At 37.1% G+C, this 21,932-nt stretch overlaps 4 protein-coding genes across 4 annotated transcripts; 2 read left to right on the plus strand and 2 right to left on the minus strand.

Moving 5' to 3' along the window:
• Nucleotides 1-484: 484 nt before the first annotated feature.
• GCK72_000200 (uncharacterized protein) lies at nucleotides 485-3,705 on the minus strand (the record flags this gene model as incomplete). The annotated part of the gene is made up of 4 exons (XM_053722334.1): nucleotides 485-569; nucleotides 1,594-2,288; nucleotides 3,118-3,361; nucleotides 3,668-3,705. 4 exons carry the CDS (start codon nucleotides 3,703-3,705, stop codon nucleotides 485-487), a joined length of 1,062 nt encoding a protein of 353 aa, XP_053590979.1.
• A 1,764-nt stretch (nucleotides 3,706-5,469) lies between these two features.
• On the plus strand, nucleotides 5,470-10,558 carry GCK72_000201 (uncharacterized protein; the record flags this gene model as incomplete). Its single annotated transcript, XM_053722335.1, has 5 exons — nucleotides 5,470-5,640; nucleotides 7,516-7,634; nucleotides 9,033-9,590; nucleotides 10,327-10,414; nucleotides 10,457-10,558. 5 exons carry the CDS (start codon nucleotides 5,470-5,472, stop codon nucleotides 10,556-10,558), a joined length of 1,038 nt encoding a protein of 345 aa, XP_053590980.1.
• A 345-nt stretch (nucleotides 10,559-10,903) lies between these two features.
• Nucleotides 10,904-14,711, minus strand: GCK72_000202 (uncharacterized protein; the record flags this gene model as incomplete). The annotated part of the gene is made up of 7 exons (XM_053722336.1): nucleotides 10,904-10,974; nucleotides 11,766-12,198; nucleotides 12,862-12,993; nucleotides 13,265-13,420; nucleotides 13,467-13,570; nucleotides 14,113-14,276; nucleotides 14,521-14,711. 7 exons carry the CDS (start codon nucleotides 14,709-14,711, stop codon nucleotides 10,904-10,906), a joined length of 1,251 nt encoding a protein of 416 aa, XP_053590981.1.
• Nucleotides 14,712-18,582: 3,871 nt separating this feature from the next.
• On the plus strand, nucleotides 18,583-21,477 carry GCK72_000203 (uncharacterized protein; the record flags this gene model as incomplete). The annotated part of the gene is made up of 6 exons (XM_053722337.1): nucleotides 18,583-18,785; nucleotides 18,959-19,122; nucleotides 19,208-19,311; nucleotides 19,358-19,522; nucleotides 20,580-21,140; nucleotides 21,226-21,477. 6 exons carry the CDS (start codon nucleotides 18,583-18,585, stop codon nucleotides 21,475-21,477), a joined length of 1,449 nt encoding a protein of 482 aa, XP_053590982.1.
• Between the last annotated feature and the right edge of the window lie 455 nt (nucleotides 21,478-21,932).

The raw sequence follows: 21,932 nt of genomic DNA on the forward strand, positions 1-21,932 counted from the left end.
TGTTCCAAGGGAAAGTCAGAAAACTTAAAAAATCGTCAATGGGAAAAAATGTTCGACTTGTCCACATGGAGTACACGGAGGACTTTATAGTTTTTAAAAAATTGTCTCAATTTTCTAAAAAACTCAAAAATGAATATTACTCGGTGCTCGCGGACATCAAAATTTTAATTTCAAATTTTAGACTCCACCCCTTCCACCAGCATTTCCAGTAGAGCGCGTTTAGCCCAAGTGCTCTGTCCTTTTTCCAAAATTCTAGGGAGCAAGTTCCGGAGCAAAAACGTGCGAAAACTCGATTTCTACTGAAAAAATAATCCCTTTCGCCAACCTTCGTCATTGAACTTTCAACTGATAAGAATTTTTATAATCTTTTTCCACTTTCTTCACTTCAATTTGTACAGTTTATGTATTATTTCTTATACATTTTTAATAATAGCCAAAAATTAATAATTATCCGTAGGGCAATTATCACATACTAATTAGGTACTTATTTCCTCCGTCTAAAGTACGAGGCGAACGATGTCGAGTGGTGGAGACTCGGCATTTTCTTGCGGCGACGGACCGAGGGGAGTCTGCAATATGTTAACTTTGAGACATTGTTATCTGGGCCATTTTTGATGCAAGTTTTATAGAATTTATGATTTTATGGTAGATCAAATCTAGAGCTATATTTTTGTTGTTGACAACTTTTTGATAGCTGTCCAGGCTTTCGAGATATGGGCCTTTAAAGATAGAGGCGCGCCAGTAAAAATTTTACAAATTTGAAATGTCCCCTTGGTGTCACTCTTTGTTCCAAATGTTCTAAATTTATATTTTTCTTGTAGATAAAGTTGAGGGCTACATTTTTGTAGTTGACAACTTTTTGATAGGTATTGACACTTTTGAGATACGGAGACTCAAAGTTAGCCGATTAGAGCGGCGAGGGGAGGAGACGCAGAGAAGCGAGACGCCCTCCTCGTTCTGCACACTGTCGCCTCCCAATCTTTGAAGGCGCATATCTAAAAAGTGCGCGGAGCTATCTAAAAGTTGCCAACTACAAAAATGTAGCTATGAATGTGATCTATTCAATAAATGTAAGATTGAAGTATTTGGACTACACCCAACCAAGTTTTGAAAGTTTAAAGTTTGAGTAGAAATTTTTGTTTTTTGAGAAAACCTGGTACCTTTTGGTCGTGCCGTGTCTCAAAAAGTGCAATACCTAGGCCATGGCTCAAAAAATCAGTTACTGTCATCCTAAACAGACCAATCCGACCAATTTGAAAAAAGTTATAACCAAAAAGCCAGTCAAGATTGAACATTTCTGAAAATTACGAAAATATGTCATGATTATGCTCATTCGAAAGGTCTTGTTACGCTCATTCTAAAAATATAAGTTTCGTAAAAACTAAAGCGAAGTTCGATGAGTTACGGTGGTTTTGTTGAGATTTCAGATTTTCGAAATGTTTCAAAAATCTGTAACTTTTTGCGTTTCTATCGGATTTGTGTGGGGTATAGCTCAAAATGTTGGGAAAAACATGAACTCTTAGTGAATCTAAGAAAATCTAGTTTTTCTACATTTCTAGTCCCCCAGTTTTCCCATCTCCCCGTTAACCAAACCTCTGTCTCGGCTGAAACGTGGTGCACGGTGGGAACTGCTGGAACGCCATAAGAATCGGCCGATCCGGTAGCTGAGGTCTTATATCCGTAGGCGGTGGTGTCAAGTGATCCCCATATATTTCCTCGTAAATCGCAAATGACGTCGAGTTTTTCAATATCGACCTGGGCACACTCTCTGTTCGAGTAACCGTAGGTCGAGGGGGCGGAGTCGCCTCGGATGTCGAGATATCGTGATAGTAGATTTTGGAGGTGGGTTGCTCACGAATCAGAAGACGTTTCTTAAGACGGGAATCATTGGAATTCGAGGAGGATGTGCTTGGGATCTGCTCATCCACTTGCATCATATCGAACAGTCGATCCATCTCACTCTCCATTAGTTGATACGAAAATGGAAAGGAGCGGAAGCTAGAATTCCGGTATTCCCGTCTAGGGACTGGGATATCCAAAGTGATATCATCATCCCCTTCGTCGTCGTCGTATTCCATTGAAACCTCTTCTAGCGTCGCCACGTCATCCTCAATCTCCTCATGTTGGGGAAGTTCTTCACTGGAACAAGAACTCTCTGTCATTAGATGTTTGAGGGATGTCAGTTTTGGCATCATCGGGACTTGTCTCACGGAATTCGCACGGATTGTGCTCGCTTCGTCGTCTTCCACGTCGCCGCCCTCGTCGTCACCGTCGGCGGCGGCGGTGTTCTGTAAAGTTTTGGTTTTATTGAGGGGACCTTTTTTTTTCAAAATCAACTTTTTTAAATGAAAACTAGGGTCCAAACTCATACGACACCTTAAGGGCACGATGAGGCCAGCGCTACCAATGCAACCGAGCTCTATTGGTACATTTTTGCGTCATTCGAATTTATATAACCGGTACAGTATGCACATGAGTTTGAATACACGCAAAAAATGTAGCATTCTTGTCAATAAAGCGCGACTGCATTGGCAGCCCTCATCGTGCAAGCGATAACTGACGCGTGGAAATTCTTACTGTAGCTTAAAGGCGCATAGCAAAACAGTTTTCCTACAGTATACAAAAGCTACGTGTTTTATAGCAATCAAATTTCGAAAACCTTGGAATTTTTTGAACATTTTATCGCGTTATGCGCCCGGTAGACTTCTGACACTTTTTCCGTCGCGCTGGTCCTCAGTTCTTCAAATTCAAAATATCGAATTTGCAGGCTTTTCAGAAAGTTATCTGTTATTCCACAATTGTTGTAATTTTATTTTTCTAATTGAGCAACTCTAGATCTTCATTTTTATAAATGGCAACTTTTTGCTAGCTCCGCCCACTTTTGAGATATGCACCTCTAAAATTTGGGAAGCGAGAGAGCGTACGAAAAGAGGAGGGCGTCTAGCTTCTCTGCGTCTCCTCCTCTCCCCATCTCTCGCCACCAAAGCTATCAATCTTTAAAGACGCATATCTCAAAAGCGTGCAGAGCTATCAAAAAGTTTTCAACTACAAAAATGTAGAGCAAGACTTCTTTAATAACGTACCAAAAAATCAAGGAACAATCTCCAAAACCCTTACCATAGAATGCGACTTAAAAGTAGTCGAGCTGATTGTAGAACTTCTTGAAGTTATCGTACTTCCTTTGTCTTTTTGACGACGCGAACTTTCGGTGTAGTCCAGCGCATAATAGTTCGTGCCATTTGAATAGCTAGAGCTCAATAGTGCTGTGTTGGGTCGGAGGATGAATTGAGAGTCGGATAGAGCTTTGGAGACATCTGACGAGGAGCAGTATCCCGTGGAGTCGGAATCCCCGTAGTAGGTTCTGAAAATGTATCCCAGCCAATTTTCGAAAAGTTTGGTTCATAAATTTTATTGAAAATTGTATTAGAAACGAGAAATCTAATTTATGGTCAAACTATCGAACTTCTATTAAAATTTTTGCGTCAGAAACGGAATAACTCAGAAGGCAAGTCACACGGATAAAACCTTATGGTATCTCAAAATCTGGACGAACTATATGAGCCATGTCCAGTTAAATATCCGAGCCCCTGCTTTTGGAAGTTACATATGTACGGTAAGTTATAGAAAAGTAACTAAAAAAAATTTAAATTCTGATTGTAAAACTCACTTCTTCCTCCACGGCAACGCCGCTCGAATCCGATTCATCGGAGTAGTAATGAATTACTCGCGACCTCTTGATTTTCTTGAAATGAATAATCCAAGCAGTCAGGTAGATGAGAGAAAAAGACAAACCTGAGCACCCGAAATTCGAAAGTCGAATTGACAGCTCTTTCTCCCTGCTGTACGCGGATTATTGGCAAACAGAGGTGGGGATATCTCCTATCCTATCATTATATTTCAATGTGATAGCGGGCCGGCCGCACGTCAAAAAGTTGGGAGCAATGCGCGGCAGGTTATCGGGCGATGGTGGTTTTCACGGAGTTCACGTGATCTAAGGGAGAGAAAAAGGGGGAAATGATTGGGTGGATTGGGGTGGGGAGAAAGAAATTAAGGGACCAGGGATGAAATAGGGATGAACTGGAAATTTCAGAAATGTTGGAATTCGGAACTTGTTCAAGGAACTTCTGATATCTGTTCCGCACATCCCGTTTTAACTTACTAGGGAAGGTCCTCAACTCGGTCTGGAGATAAGGGACGTGACCTATATCATTGGAAAGCTGAGAAAACGCTGATTCCAAATATATATTCAGTTTTTGACCTTGAGGCCTGATATTCGAGTAGAACAAGGTCAAAGTTAGAAAAAATGACAAATTATTGCCTTTCTAACACGCAAAAAAACCTTTTGAAATTTTTTGCCATTTTCGCGTGTTAAAAAGGCAATAATTTGTCATTTTTTCTAACTTTTACCTTGCTTTTCTCGAATACCAGACGTCGAAGGGCAAAAACTGAATATATATTTGGAATCTGCGTGATTTCAGCTTTCCAATGATATAGGTCATGTCTCATATCTCCAGACCGAGTCGAGGGCCTTCCCTAGTTAGCTCTGTTTGCAAAAATATTCTTCATATTTTCTTTGTTGGTTTTTCTCCATCGGTACGTAGGAGTGACCGCACCAGGTAGTAGTAATTTTCGGAGAAATTTCAAATCAAAAAGTTCCCGTCGATTTTTCCGAGTTTTTGATTGTATTCTTTAAGGCGGTCCTTCGGAGTTTAAAATTTTTGAAAAAGAAAGTCTGAAGTTTGATTCTGAAAGCGAAAGTAGGTAGGTAATATTGAAAATGACAAATTTGAGGAACATATTTTTCAGTCATTGCTGAAAACGAATTTTGGCGTTGTTTTCATACAAAATTCCATCAAAAACCTCCAAACCTCGGCCGGAATTTCTATCGAAAGTTTTCTGAACATTTTACACGGAAGACGGAAGTGGCAGACCAATTTTCAACGGAAGCCGGAGGTCGGAAGTAAATTTTTTAAGAAGGAGGTCAGAAGTGAAAAAATGGCCGGAAGTCGGAAGACGGAAGGCAAAGGAAGGAATTCCGCACAGCTCTGCCGTCTACCTTCCACTCGATACATTAGATTTCTACGGAAGTTAATTTTCACGAGCACTATTTACAGTTCTTCTCTCGGTTGGGCTGGAAATTGAAATCGACAGTTTGAAACTAACACGCTTGGAACCAAGATACATAGACAGCAGATGTTCGAGCGCTGAGAAATGAGATCCTGCAACCGAGACCTTTCGAATTCTTTTCAAACTTCCCGCCGCTGCCAGTAGTCCTTTATAGTTTCTGTTTTCTAAACGAATAATCTTCTTAAACACACACATACCATCACTTAATAGTGCATTATCATTTCCCCCCTCCTCCTCCTTCTTATCACTGATTTTTATTCATTTCGTCGGTTTTTTTTATTCAGCAGCACCATTGTTGCTACAAACATTTTTTCCATTACAAAACACTTTTAATCTTCAGACATGACACCCAGAAAACGAAAAACCACCGAAGCTAACGAGATATTAGCGAAGGAGCCGTTGGCACCGGATGTTCAGAAGAGGGTTGACGAGTTCTATGAGCAGCAAAATGACTTGTTGCAGAAGTTTCGAGAAGATCAGGAGACGATTAGTAGGCCGTCAAAGAAGATGGAGGTGAGGATCGCTTAAAGTTGCCTAAAATTGCTTAAAATTGCTTAAAATCGGCTAAAATTGCTTAAAATCGCTTAAAATCGTTTAAATTGCTTAAGATTGCTCAAAATTGCTTAAAATTGTTTAAACTTTCATAAAATCGTCTAAAATTGCTTAAAATCGCTTAAGATTGCTTAAAATCGCTTAAAATCGGCAATAATTGCCTAAAATCCCTTAAAATTGTTTAAACTTTCATAAAATCGTCTAAAATCGCTTTAAATCGCTTAAGATTGCTTAAAATCGCTTAAAATCGGCAATAATTGCCTAAAATCCCTTAAAATTGTTTAAACTTTCATAAAATCGTCTAAAATCGCTTAAAATCGCTTAAGATTGCTTAAAATCGCTTAAAATCGGCAATAATTGCCTAAAATCCCTTAAAATTGCTTAAAATCGCTTGAAATTGCTTAGGATTTCTTAAAATCGCTTAAAATCGGCAATAATTGCCTAAAATCCCTTAAAATTGTTTAAACTTTCATAAAATCGTCTAAAATCGCTTTAAATCGCTTAAAATTGCTTAAAATTGCTTAACATCGCTTAAAATCGCCTAAAATCGCTTAAGATTGTTTAAACTTTCATAAAATCGTCTAAAATCGCTTAAAATCGCTTAAGATTGCTTAAAATCGCTTAAAATCGGCAATAATTGCCTAAAATCCCTTAAAATTGCCTAAAATCGCTTGAAATTGCTTAGGATTTCTTAAAATCGCTTAAAATCGGCAATAATTGCCTAAAATCCCTTAAAATTGTTTAAACTTTCATAAAATCGTCTAAAATCGCTTTAAATCGCTTAAGATTGCTTAAAATCGCTTAAAATCGGCAATAATTGCCTAAAATCCCTTAAAATTGCTTAAAGTCGCTTAAAATTGCTTAAAATTGCTTAACATCGCTTAAAATCGCCTAAAATCGCTTAAGATTGCTTAACATCGCTTAAAATCGCCTAAAATCGCTTAAAATTGTTTAAACTTCCATAAAATCGTCTAAAATCGCTTAAAATTGCTTAAGATTGCTTAAAATCGCCTAAAATCGCTTAAAATTGTTTAAACTTCCATAAAATCGTCTAAAATCGCTTAAGATTGCTTAACATCGCTTAAAGTCGCCTAAAATCGCTTAAAATTGTTTAAACTTCCATAAAATCGTCTAAAATTGCTTAAAATTGCTTAAGATTGCTTAAAATCGCCTAAAATCGGCAATAATTGCCTAAAATCGCATAAACTATACAAGATTATTGATCACACTCCTTACCAGATAGGCTATCCAGCCGAAACTAGCTTGTGTCATACTGTAACAGCGATTCCTCGAGAATCTGTTGGTCAAAAGTGTTGAAATATTGAGGATACACTAATTGAGACATGCTTTATTAGAATATTACAAAAATTTAAAGTTGAATCAAAAGGTTTGGAGAAAATGTCTGTCAAACACAAACTATGTGGAGTTTTCGTGTTTTCAAGAGAAAAGCAACCGTTTCTCAAGAACCAACTGGTGAAAAGTGCTGAAAAATGTTAGATATATTAATTGAGACATGCTTATGAAGAATATCTTGCTAAACGGAGCTGGCGCATTCTTAAAACCGCCGTAAAGCGAAGCTGAAGGTCGTGGGCAGGATTGAGATCTCGCCGCGGCTCGAAAGTTAATTAATTACCTGATTTTCTACTCAAATTGTAGTCCAAAAACTCTGAAAATCGGCTAGAATACTAATTAATAGTTGGTAAACCGGAATATACAAAACTGAGTACAGGTTGTTTAATTACTTTTGGAGATATTCAATGTTAAAAAATGGAAATCTGAAAAAAAACTTAAGCTTTTCATAAAAAAAGAAAAAAAAGATGAAATTCCTGTTTTTAGGAAGAGGACGAACGATCGGAAGATCGAAATTTAGCACAGACCACATTTATTCTAAATATCGGAAGTCTTATTGGTAACCTTGCCGCATCCATTATTTCTGGATCACTTTCAATCATGAGGTCAGTTTTATTTTTGTTTATTTGTCTAGTCACGTGTATTTTAATGGGCGTCTGAAAATTAAAATGCTGATAACAACTATGAACATTGACGTATGCGAGTGGGTGAACGGAGAAAAAGAGGATTATGAAAAAAGAGAAAGTGATTTTGATAAATTTACAGATCTAACTGTTACAATACGGTGTGGAAAATGAATGAAGTTCCGTTTTGGGAAAAACTGTAAATTTTTGCAAAAAATGGAACATAAAATGCTACAATTTTTATATTAGATTCGTTGATCAAGTCTAGACCTTTAGTTTTGTAGTTGACAATTTTTTGATAGCTTTTCACGATTTTGAGATATGCACCTTTAAAGATAGAATTCGAAAAGAAAGTCCAGTGAAAATTGATCAACTTTAACATGTTGCCTAGGTGTCACTTTGTGTCCTAAATTTCCCAAATTTATATTTTCCTTGAAGATCAAATTAAGGGCTACATTTTTGTTGCTGACAAATTTTTGATAGCCCCGCCCACTTTTGAGATATGCGCCTTTAAAGATAGCTTCCGGAAATTAAATCAAGGGCGTCTAGTCACGCGTCTCCGCTGATAAGAAAAAACAAAAAATGTGTCTATTGACGTAAGCGATGAACTCCTTGCAATCGCACTTTATACCAATGATATTTTGTTTCATTGAAAAGAATTTGCAATGGAGCGCGGTCGCAATAACTTTTGAATAAAAATACAAGTTGAATTCGAACTGAAAAGAAGCGTGCTACCGTATTGGGAGATATTGTAAAAAAAAACATTGAAAGAAAACATATCATTTTATTAAAAAACCATATATGATTAGAGCGCACTTACAGCTAATATTTTATTTTCTTCAATAGCGCTATTTTGAGATTGCGTCACGGTGTTAAATGCAACATTATGATTTCAAAATTATATTTTTTTGGTAGATCAAACACAGACCTTGATTTTTGTAGTTGAAAATTTTTTGATAGCTATTCGCGCTTTTGAGATATGCGCCTTTAAAAAATAAAGAAGAGGTACCTTTGGTAGCGAGAGTTAAGGAGGGGAAGAGACGCAGGGTAGCGCGACGCCCTCCTCGCTTCGCACGCTCTCTCGTCTTCTTTTAGGACGTGAGCTTTGACGCTCCGTATCTCAAGAACGTGAGAAGCTATCAAAAAGTTGTCAACTACAAAAATGTAGTCCTAAAATTGATCTATACAATACATGTAAAAAATTAAAATATCCGTCAAAATAAGAAAGTTACAAGCTGCAAAGTTTCTCATTTTTTCACCTTATAGCAGGTTTTGAAAAGAAAACCTAAAACAACTTCAAAGGCGCATTTCTCAAAAGTGGGCGGAGCCATTCAAATGAATTTTGTATATATCAGATTACAAAACCTTCATATCTTTCAGTACATTCGTCGACTCCTCCATGGACATTGCCTGCAGCTTTGTGATGAACATCTGTCTAAGCGCCATCAGTAAAACGGACGCTCAAAAATATCCACGTGGCAGGGACCGTCTGGAACTGATCGGAGTAATCCTTTGCTCTGTAATCATGGCATTTGCAAATGTCTCAATGATAATGCAATCGATAAACTCGATTTTGAATGATACGGTAGACCCGAAAATGACAAATTCCACGATAGCAATTGTAGTGATTCAAACTGTTCTCAAGGCAATCATAATGTGGTTATGCTATAAGCGAGGGTCCACTTCCAGTCTAGTAATTGCAATGGATCTGAGGAATGACCTAATGACGCGAAGTCTTGCATTGGTATGTGGATACCTTGGAGACTATGTGTGGAGGTTCGCCGACCCGATCGGAGCCATTTGTGTGTGCACGTGGATTGCCTATTCATGGTGTCGACACGCTGTCGATAATATTCCTCAACTGGTGGGAATATCCGCGGAGAGGGATCAGATGGCAAGGATTTTGAATATTACGTTGAAACATGATGAGAGGATTAAGTGAGTCTTAAAACTGTTTAAAATTGCCTGAAATCACCTATGATTGCCTAAAATTGCCTAAAACTACCTAAAATTGCCTAAAGTACCCTAAAATACCCTAAAATCGCCTAAAAATAGTCTAAACCCAAAAAAGCTTGTCATACTGTAACTGCGATTTCTCGAGAATGTTTTGGTCAAAAGTGCTGAAAATGTGAGGATAAAATTTGGGGTTCGATGATTAGTTTTTAAATTGTAGTGTGTCAAAGGGAAAATATTCAAAAACGTGGATTTTCAGGAGTCTCTCCAGAAGTAGCAATTGGAAATTACTGAAAATTTGAGGACACACTAATTGAGACATGCTTTATAAGAATATTACAAAAATTTGAACTTGAATTATTAGTTTTGGGGAAAAACTCGGCCAAACACAAAACATGTGGTGTTTTTAAGGGAAAAGCCGTTTCCCAAGAACTAACAGTTGGAAAGTGCTGAAAAATGTTAGATCTACTAATTTAAACATTCTTACAAAGAATGTAACAAGAAATGTGAAGTTAAACTGTTAGTTTTGAAGATATTCTTCTTGAAACCGTCTAAACTCAAAATTTGACCTCATTTTTGTTAAACCTCATTTTCTCCTAAAATTGTAAGTCAAAAGCGCTGAAAATTGGCGAAAACACTAAATGAGATACGCTGAAATAGAAGATGCAAAAAACTTGAATATTGATAATTTATTTTTTAAGAAAACTATCAAAATTTACAGATACATCGACCATTCAATGATCTACTATACCGGTCTCAACGCTCAAGTTGAACTACACATTGTGCTGGATGAAAAGTTACCGTTAAAAGTTAGATTTCTATAATTTCATAATTAACTTTAAGTTGTTTAGATCACTCACGACATATCTCACGATTTGGAAAAGAACATTCAGAAATTGGATTTCGTGGAGAGGTGTTTTGTACACGTGGACTACAATTGTGATGGGGATTAATTATTGAGATTTTTTGTATATTTGTGAAATATTTTTAGTGTGTTTTTTATAGTGTTTATAAAATTTTCATTCATTTTAGTCGAGGCCAGTAGAAAATGAGCAACTTTGAGCAAGTGTCACGTTCAATCTGTCAAAATGTTTTTTAAACCTTTCTACGACCACTTTTCCAATACTACAGTACATTGATTGATATACAGAGTAATATAAAAACAATAAATAAAAAATAATTCATCAATAATAACACAAGAGGTAGAAATTGCACGGAATATTTGTAACATTTGTAGGTGATTAAATGCATATTAATTGGGTGGGTGAATGCCAAAATCGTGATAATCCTTTAAATATTCATTGAGATTCAAACCAATGAGCCATGTTCTCAAGGAATTCCAGAAACTGGAAGAGCAGCCGACGGAGATCTTAAATATAGATAAATACATAGATGACCGCTTAAAAAGTTATCAATTTTGGCTGTTTTCAGTTGGAAACGTCCAACTTTGAGAGAGTGTCATTGAGAGTTATGGTCGTTTTAAGACAATTGCACTATTTTGCCCCGGAATGGGTCGACACGTAACTTGCTAGGAAGTGCCCGTACTAAAAAGTTGTCAAGTACAAAAATGGAGTCCTATTCTTGGTCTGTTTGATCCCATAAAAAGTTTTTTGTGGGACCGTTAGTTTTACTATGACACCCTCTCAAAGCTGGGCATTGGCAACTGAAAAAAACCAAAATATGATATATTTTTCGGTGGTATATGTAGAATAGTCTCCTATATTCCAGCAATTCCAACATTTCGAGGGGTCTATTCCGGGTATCCCCACAAGTCCTGGTCTTACCTTGTTCCAGAAAAAATGTTGTATTTATCAGATGCCCATAACTATGATTATGAATTTCGTTTTATTTCAAGAATTTTATGTCAAGTACAAAAATGGAGTCCTATTCTTGGTCTGTTTGATCCCAAAAAAATTGTTTTGTGGGACATAGTTTTACTATGACACACTCTCAAAGTTGGTCATTTTTAACTTAAAACGGCCAAAGTCCGTATATTTTTGCACAGTACTCTTGTTTGCCCTACCTTATCTGGAATAATATCCAAATTCACATTTTTCAATTGATCATTTGAATATCCATATTTGTTGTCAATCGTCAATATCAACACATTTTGCGGGGACTTTGTATGAAAAAAGACTGTCAAGAAAGGAAATGCCCTACTTATCCATGGGTTCTCGATCAAATTGCTTCCCCAGGCTTCATAAATTTGCAGAACTTCAATCAAGAACTTGATTTTGATCTTGAGAATCTCTCCTTCCGCCTCTTGCCTCAACTCCTTCACATCGTCCACAGCAAGTGACAACATCAGATTCATAAGAATAATTATAGTGAACACCTCGAAGATTAGTACCAGAGTCGAGGCAATCCATTTTTTAGTGTCCAGAATATCATTTGCATCCACTTCTCCTAACATCATACTCGACGTTTTCACTATTGCTTGGAATACGGCAAAAACACTTTCTAGGTGTGAAGCCTCCACGGTGCCGTTATTGATTTTTTGGTTAAGTGATAGCCAGGGGGTTGTGGAGCCTTCCATCACTAGGAGGAAAGCGAAGGAGAATGTGATGAGGGTGGGGATCCAGATGACGGCAATCTGAAAATGAATATTAATTGAAGGAGGACTGATGTCATATTTTGTTTATTGCAGATTCCGATACTTTAACGCATAGCTCTAGAGTGGTGGAACACTGGATTAGTGGCTACTATATAAGAACGCGTCTTGACCCCATCTTGGAATATTTGTAGGAAATATTCCTGGAGATTCTCTGTGTGCCTGGAAGTATTCCTGGAGATTATCTGTGTGCCTGATAGTTCTATGTTATTGACCTGCGCCGGGTCGGGCTAAACAACAAAATACTGCAAAAACCACTTTGAAACCACTAGACCCGGAGGAGATCAGGAAAATAGATCTAGTTGAGAGCTTCATTTTACTCAAAATGGTAACCGAGATAATGTAATCTTTCCATTATATTTATTCGTGATACTAACAGTTTTCTTTATACCATTATTTTGTAGTCTACTAATTTGTATTTAATAATTTACACTATCTAAAACCGTGTTCTGTTTTGAGATGCATTTAAAAATACAGTAGGCATAGATTTCACCAGTCTATGTCACAGTAGAACAAGATTAGAAGGAAAGAGCATACAACCGGTCATCTAACATTACAGTTTGGGAGACCCATCTATGGCCCAATTTATAGAAAAAGCTCAACTACGTCCGTTCTCCAGAAATTTTCTTCAGAAAAGATACTTACATCTGCAAAACTTTTGAAAATCCTCTGCATCATGAGCACATAAATTCCAAATGGTGACTTCCGGAAAACATACATCAGATTCAACCAGGCCGACATAATGGCAATAATTGGCAAAAACCACAACACGAATTTCTGGAATTAGATGGCATAAGTCAAGAACTTCTCAATTTCGGGTTCACAACATTTTGCAACTATGTCGTTTTGCAACCACACAGTCCTTGCATATTTAGGTCAGTTGAAAATGTTGAGTGTACCAAAGGGAACTTATTTAAAAACAATTGAATTAGGTTAAACTATTGCTAGTGTTATGGTTGCGAAACATTATAGTTTCGAAATGTTGCAGTTGCGAAATGAACAGTTGCGAAACATTGTGAAGCCTCAATTTCAGTCTCTCCTCACTCACTTTCCAAGCTGTATTCTGATTATCATAAGAGTAATAGGTATTAGCGTAGAGAAACACAATAGTACAAACATGAGTGCAGATATTGACAATGTAGGAGATAACAAAGGAAAGTGTTTCACGTTTTCCAATAAACGCTTTCATGCATCCTTTGAATATCTGAATACTTCCGTTATAATTGATAAGCGAAGGAAGGATATTATACCAAAAACAAAGTACAAATCCATACAACAGTTAGCAGAAGGATTTTGTTCCAAAACTGACGGGAGACGATGTAGAAGGAGAGAAAGATGAAGATGATCAGGGCGGCTGGAAGGAGTTTTGATTAGTTTTGAAGTTATGAGGTTCTGGGACGAAAAATAGTTTCAAAACGTCCTAAAGGAAGTTCTGCAAATATGCCCTAATAGCATACAAACAATAATTTAGCATTGATAAGCAGAAAACTGCCGGGCCTGTTTAAAGACGCATAGACTTTTGTGGTGATGAGCTCAAAATTCGAAAAAAGGTCAAAAGTGATATTCAGTGTTTACAGGCTTCCAAACTTGTATAAAATGTTAGACCCTGGCCGCGTAAACAAAAAAAGACTTCAAGTATCGCTTAAAATTTAGGCCCCGCCCACAAAACCAGAACAGAAATGACATGTACACACTTTCTGGTACAAGGGCAGGTTGTTGTTGAGGAGGCGGATGCAAAAATTTTATTAAAAATTCAAAGTAAGCAAACACCATGTTCCGCAATACTTGTCAAATCAGCTAAAAATCTCCAATGCGCCTTTAAACGTGCCCGTTTCGCGCGATTCCCATATTTGCTGAGTATCGACTCCTAGTTATCATCACTGATACGAAGCTTACCAAAAACGTGAAGAGCATAAAACCAGGCACAATCAACCAGTTTCTGGTTAACATAGTTGAGAATGAACGGAGTACGGATCACGTTCATCTTCTTCGCGGTGAGAAGCTCTTCGAGAACTTTCCAAGAACTTTTCCCTTCGAAGACGCCATTTTTGAAGGCGGTGCTGGAATAGTTGGTCAGTTTGTGCTAAAAAAGCGACACTTCGTAACTACGACGTTTCGCAACCCCAAATAGAAGCATATAACAAGCTTTTTAAATTTAACCCAAATTCAAAAACATTTACCTATTTTTTACTAAAACTTTTTTGCTTGGAAACAGGAAAATGCTTGTGATTTACAGAGAATGAGTTTCAATAATGATCTTTTGATTGAATTCTGAATTTATAAATACAGTACCTATGAACTCACCCGGAGTAATCGAACACAAACTTCTTCGTCCCTGTCATCTCATTAACGGAACTTTTTGTTCGATCCTGACAGAAGTCTGACGTGATATCCGGATGACTTGGAGGTTGGTCAACTGGAGGGATTGGACCATTTCTTGGAATCAATTCTATCGCTTCCTCGGGTTTTTCCATATCTACAGATGTTGCTGTCATTCTAAAAAAATTTTAGTGGAAAAAAGTTTCACGGCGATTCAAAAAGTGTGTTATCTACCGTAAAAACTGTAATGTAGGCGCATGCGCCTCTATTTTTCAACCTGTTCGTATGGCTATTTTTTTAAACTTTGAAGTCATGAATTTTCAACCAAACTAACAGTTTCTCTGACAAAATTACACAAAAACCCCAAAATTTGCAGTACTTCGAACAAAAAAAGGGTTTCTTTTTGTTTTTTTTTCAAGAACTTTGAAAAATAATGATTGAAATCCAGAAAAAATATTTCAAGCATATTAAGGGGCGCCTCTATTAAAGGGTGCGCCACTTTTATTCAAAGCGCCTTTTAGGGTGCGCCTCTATTAGAGGGGCGCCTCTAATAAAGGGGCGCTTCTATTACAGTTTTTACGGTATTTCAAAGTATGCATGTATACATTTATAAGAAATTTATTGCTGAAAATAAAACAAAGAAAAGAGTAAACAGTGCCTTACGTTAGGAATGATAACACCTTACAAGGGAAGTCTTTGGAGGCGCAACTTTCAAACGTCATATAAATTTGCTTATTTGTATTTTCGACCGCGGGGGGTCCATTTCTGCAGTCAAAACCTGCTAAATGTCTCTACGAGCCAAGTTATGAGCTCTCAAACTTTTTTATATGGTCAAGCTTTTTCACTTTGAGTTTCTAATCGGCGGTATATACGTTATCGAGCGGTTCTATTTAAGGTCCCCAGCGTTTTCCCTGTGCTCTTACGTTGCAAAAATGAGAATATCTAGAGTATACTACTTGTCGATTTGGAATTCCATGTGAACCAGAGTTGAGCGGAATGCGGTTTTTGAAATGGCGGAAGGCGGAAGGCGGAAAGCGGAACGAACATTTTTTGGGCGGAAAGCGGAAGGCGGAAGGCGGAATTGAAAAATATCGGCGGAAAGCGGAGAGCGGAAGGCGGAAGCAAAATTTTTTTAGCGGAATGGATAAACACTGATAGCTTTGCTGCAAAAAACCTCAAAAATATCAGTAAATTGGAATAGGTGATCAAATTTTTAAATCTGAGGAAAAAATCTTTAAACAGCGGAAGGCGGAAGGCGGAAAGCGGAAATAGGAAAAAAATTTTTCTGCGTAAAGCGGAAAGCGGAAGGCGGAAAGAGAAACGTGGCGGAAAGCGGAAGACGGAATTCCGCTCAACTCTGGTGAAAAAGCTTGCCCATATGAAAAGTTTGAAAGCTCATAACTTGGCTCGCAGAGATATTTAACAGGTTTTGAATGCAGAAATGGACTCCTCGTAGTCGAAAATACCTATAAGCAAATTTATTGGTCGTTTCCAAAGATTTCCCTTGTTAGACCCTTTAACGTATGTTAAATTTAAAATGGTGTAGGAGGAAATGGAATTCTGAGGAAAACTGAAAAATATTTCGAAATTTAAAAAGTCAGGTTACAAATGTGGTTGAGAAATAGCTGAAAGGGGCGTGGCGAATCGAAGCCAAACATTTTCGAAACATTTCGAAAATAATTATGAGAAATGACATTTCTTGTTTGACCATCATTCCATCAGAAATCAGAAAGTTCCAGTATATTTCAGTTTCACAATACACTTCCGAGGAATGATTATGAGTTGATGCTGATAAGATAGGAGTACATAGTTATCAGCTGACTCGGAAATCACTCAGAATTGAAATGAGTCATAGATACAGTATAGTCCTGGCTGGAAAGGTATTAACACTTTTTTTATCAGTGAATGTTAGGCTACCAACTATGAGCGTGTGTCACAGTATTTGTGAAAAAAACAGTTCAGAAAAGATCAAAGTGAAGTTCTTGATAGAAGCTCTGCAGATTAATGAAGCCTGGGGAGAATATTTCATCAAATTTGCTTTTTTGACAGTCTCTTTTCATACCAAGTCGCCGCAAAATATTTTGATATTGACCAGTGACAACAAATATGGATATTAGAATGATCAATCCGAGAATGTAAATTGGGATATTATTCCAAAACAGGTAGGGCTTACAATAGAACTTATGTACATATCCATATCAAATGACCATAATTCTAACAACTTTGGCAGTTTTCGAAATATATTGTCTTACTTTGAGCATGTACAGTACCGCTCAAAAGTATATTAAATTTTGCTTTTCAGTTGAAAACGCCCAACTTTTAGAGTGTGTCATAGTAAAACTAACTGTCCCACGAAATAAACTTTTTATGAGATCGCAAAGACCAAGAGTAGAACTTCATTTTTGTACTTGACAACTTTTTTGTACGGACCCTTCCTAGCAAGTTACGTGTCGACAAAGAAATTTCTCCCTCAAATCGACCAATTTCAGTGCAAAGTAGTGCGATTTTTGAGCTGTCCCCTTTAAAATGACCATAACTCTCTAGGAAGTGCTGGTACAAAAAATTGTCAACTACAAAAATGCAGCTCTACTTTTGATCTGTATGATCCATTAAAAATCTGCTTGATGGGACAATAAGTATTACCATGACACACTCTCAAAGATCGGACCTTTTCAACTGAAAAAACCAAAACTTAATACACTTTTGAACGGTACTGTATTACGGTATAACTATTAGTACCAACTTTGTTCTTGTAATTGACAACTTTTTTGTACGGACACTCCCTAGAGAGTTATGGTCATTTTAAGATGAAAGCTCAAAAATCGCAGAGTTTTGCACTGAAATTTGTCGGTTTGAGAGAGAAATTATTTTGTCAATATTTAACTTGCTAGATAGAGTCCGTGCAAAAAAGTTCTCAGCTACGAAAATAAAGTTCTACTATTGATCTGTACGATTATTTAAAAATGTGCTTGGTGGGACAATCGTTAATACTATGAAACCCTCTCAAAGTTGCACACATTTTCAGTTGAAACCGGTCAACCTTGTTAGAATTATGATCATGACTGTATGCACTTATCTATTATATTTCAGATCCCCGTTGGCCGCTCTTCCAGTTTCTGGAATTCATTGAGAAAATGGCTCATTGGTTTGAATCTCAATGAGTATTTGAGGGGTATTGAGATAAACCGACCCAATTAATACATATACAGTACCGGACAAAAAGGTATCAACTTTGGCTGTTCTAGTGGAAAATGACCAACTTTGACAGTGTGTCATGGTAATTCTGAATGTCACATCATAAACATTTTTAAGGAATCATATAGATTGAACGTAAAGCTTCATTTTTGTAGTTGACAACTTTTTTGTACGGACAATCCCTAGAGAGTTATGGTCATTTTAAGACGACAGCTCAAAAATCGCACTATTTTACACTAAAATTGGTCGATTTGAGGGAGGAATTACTTTGACGATATGTAACTCTCTAGGGAGTGTCCGTACAAAAAAGTTGTCAACTACAAAAATAAAGTTCTACCCTTGATCTGTATGATCCATTGAAAGTTTTTTTGGTGTGACAATCAGAATTACTATGGCACACTATCAAAGTTGGTCATTTTCCACTGAAAACAGCCAAAGTTGATACCTTTTTGTCCGGTACTGTATTTACTCATCTTCAAATGCTAACTACAAATATTTTGCGCAATTTTCCATCATCTACCTTTTGTGTTATTTATGGATGAATGTTTTGTCCCTTATAGTTTTTTTTTAAATATGTGTCACAAGACTTTTTAAATTTCCCACCCTATTTTATGTTTAGCATACGTTAAGGTCTTATCATTCCAAACGTAAGGCACTGTTTGCTCTTTTTGTTTTATTTTCAGCAATAAATTTCTTTTATATATATATGCATCCTATCATCTCTAACGTGAGGAACTATTTACTCTCTTTGGTCTTATTTGCAACAATAAATTTCTAGTATATATACATTTTTGAAATATACAAAGTGTTGCCAATCGACACACTTTTCGAATCGCCGCGCTTTTTTTCTTCATGTCGGCGATTACTGTAGATGTAGGAGAGCCCGAGGAAGCAATGGAGTTGATTCCAAGAAACGGTCCTGACCCTCTGGATGTTCAACCACCCGCTGAGAATCCAAGTCATCCGGATATCACTTTAGACTTCTGTAATAAACGAACAAAGAGTTTCGTCAATGAGAAGACTGGGACGAAGAAGTTTGTGTTCGATTACACCGGGTGAGTTTGTCTGGGTACTGTATTTGATGTAATGAACCGGGAAATGCTTATGAATTTTTATACGCCATACTTGAAAAAAAATTGGGCATTTTTTCTCGTAAAAGTCAAACTTTCTATTATACATTAGAATTCAACAAAAAAATAATGTTGAAAAAAGCCACAACCTATTCCAGCACCGCCTTCAAGAATGGCGTCTTCGCAGGAAAAAGTTCTTGGAAAGTTCTCGAAGAGCTTCTCACCGCAAAGAAAATCAACGTGATCCGTACTCCGTTCATTCTCAACTATGTCAACCAGAAACTGGTTGACTGTGCCTGGTTTTATGCTCTTCATGTTTTTGGTAAGAAATTGGGATTTGGAACAATTACTGGTTTCAAAACGTCCGAGAACCTAAAAATTTCAAAATTAATAAAAACTCCTTCCAGCTGCCCTGATCATCTTTATTTGTCTCTTCTTCTACATCGTTTCCCCTCAACGTTGGAATCAAATCCCTCTGCTTCTTGCTCTTTGGATTTGTTTATTCTCTTTGGTATACTATGATCCCGACGCTTATCAATTCTAACGGAAATTTTCAGATTTTCAAAGGACAGATGAAATTGATTTTTGGAAAACTTGAAACAGCTTCTTTTATTATATATTTTATATCTTACATTGTTAATTTAATCACTCATTTTTTGACTTTGATGTATGTTTACGCTAAATTCTATTATTCTTATGATGACCAGGATACAGCTTGGAAGGTGAGTGAGGACACCGAATTGAGGCTCCGCGACATTTCGCAACTGACGTTAGTTTCGAAACTGGGACACCTTGCAACAGTTTATTACGCAGAACCGACATTTCGCAACTACCACGTTTTGCACCCATAAAACAATAGTTTAATCTAGTGTCGTCAAATTACGGATTAGATAACTTCTTTTTTATTTCATTGTTTTCAAATATGTTCCCGCTGGTACACGCAAAACTTTCATTTGACCCAAATATGCAAATGTGGCAAATGTGGTGTGGTTCCGAAATGTCGATGGCTGATGTTTTGTAATTACAGAAATTCGTGCTCTGGTTCTTGCCAATTATTGCCATGTTGTCAGCCTGGTTGAATCTGTTGTATGTACTCCGGAAGTCATCATATGGAATTTATGTGCCCATGATGCAAAGTATTTTCAGAAGTTTTTTGAGCGTAAGTTTCCAGTTTCTTTGGATCTTTTCACGTCCAGAGAAAAACGTTTTTTTTCTCGATTCATTTAGCGGAGAAAACGGCGAAAAACGGGAAAACTGTTTTTTCCTGTAAATAAATTGAGGGAAAAAATGGCTTTTTCCCGGAGGTGAATAGCCTCATTATAAATTGTAGTTAGTTGTTAGTAGTTTATAATTATATCTTTAATTAGGACCTTTTTCAGTCAGTTGAGTAGTTTTACTACCTAACATCAGTTAAAGTCTTGAAACCCATATCCATTTGTCACAGGATACACCAGTGTCCTTGAAATTTCTGTACTCACTTAAGACTAATCAATAGGTGGGCACCAGCAGTATGAGCAATGAGCAATTAAAATTTTTGGTTTTACACTTTAGTCCCCACTGTAACTTTGAAAAGAGGTTGGTCCTAACACAACCTCCAATACCGTTACACCTTGTTAGACAGCTACGAGGAAAGGAATGGAGTGGTGGGAGCTGAGAGTATGAAAGTAGGTCCATCTTACTAAAGAACGATCTTTAGTTTAGATAGAGTTTTGGTCTTCAACGATTCAGGCGGTCACACGGTACCAATAACAAAACTGTATCAATAACAGTTATTTCCAGATCTCTGTGATCTGGATCCCCACTCTCATCACATTCTCCTTCGCCTTCCTCCTAGTGATGGAAGGCTCCACAACTCCCTGGCAATCACTCAACCAAAAACTCATAAACGGCACTGTCGAGGCTTCATATCTAGAAAGTTTATTTTCCGTTTTCCAAGCAATAGTGAAAACGTCGAGTATGATGTTAGGAGAAGTGGATGCAAATGATATTCTGAATACTAAAAAATGGATTGCCTCGATTCTGGTACTAATATTCGAGGTGTTTACTATAATTATCCTTATGAATTTGATTTTGTCACTTGCGGTGGACGATGTGAAAGAGTTGATCCAAGAGGCAAAAGAAAATATTCTCAAGATCAAAGTGAAGTACTTGATTGAAGTTCTGCAGTTAAATCAAGCGTATTTCAATCAGAAACAATGGATAAGAAGAAATTTTTCTTCTTTGAAAGTCTCTTTTCATACAAAGGCGCCGCAAAATGTGTTGATATTGACCAGTGACAACAAATATGGATATTCAAATTGTCAATTCGAGAATGTGAATTGGGAAATCATTCCCGATAAGGTAGGTCGAACAAGAGAATTTGCCGTTAATACTGTAATTGTAGTACAATATGAACTGATCATGAATTCACTTATTCACATTTCAGATTCAAGTTTACTGGTTGGCAGCTGCTCAGAAATGGTTCATTGGTTTGGATCTCAATGAGTATTCGGAAAACTGGCCTGGTGCGGAAATTGATCCACAAAATATCCAAGACCTGAATACAGCCGATTCTTTTACAACATCAGAGAAGAATCGCATGCGCGCAAAGACTAGATTCATTTGGAAGTTTTCACGCAAATTCGTGTGGCGTAGCCCCGTGAAAACGAGCCGAAGACGCATCAGCCTAGTCTGGTAAATCAATATATTTGTATAAACAATTAACTCTTAATGAACAATAAACAATATAATGAATATAATTAACTTGACATAATTAACTCAAATTGCAATGCAACTATCAACACAACCTCATTACCCTAACTCTACCGGACTGTAGTGACATCGATGAATTTGATCATTTTTATACAGTAATTTTCATATACGGTTTGGTTTTACAATATATATCACTCTCACGGATCACACAACAAGAATGGGATACAATGATTAGATATTCTCATTAATATTCAAATCCGTACCTAGCTATCTGAAAATTGCGGTAGAGAGAGCTTACTAATTAGGATAGGATCCCGGGTCGAGTTGGAGTTACAGGACAAGACATCAGAGTTGTGCGGAAGTGATTTTTTCTAAAACGGAAGTCGGAAGTCGGAAGTGGGAAGCAGGAATTGAAAAAAATGGCCAGAAGTTGGAAGTCGG

The sequence above is a fragment of the Caenorhabditis remanei genome, chromosome I (genome assembly GCF_010183535.1).
Source record: "Caenorhabditis remanei strain PX506 chromosome I, whole genome shotgun sequence".
NCBI classification, from domain to species: domain Eukaryota; kingdom Metazoa; phylum Nematoda; class Chromadorea; order Rhabditida; family Rhabditidae; genus Caenorhabditis; species Caenorhabditis remanei.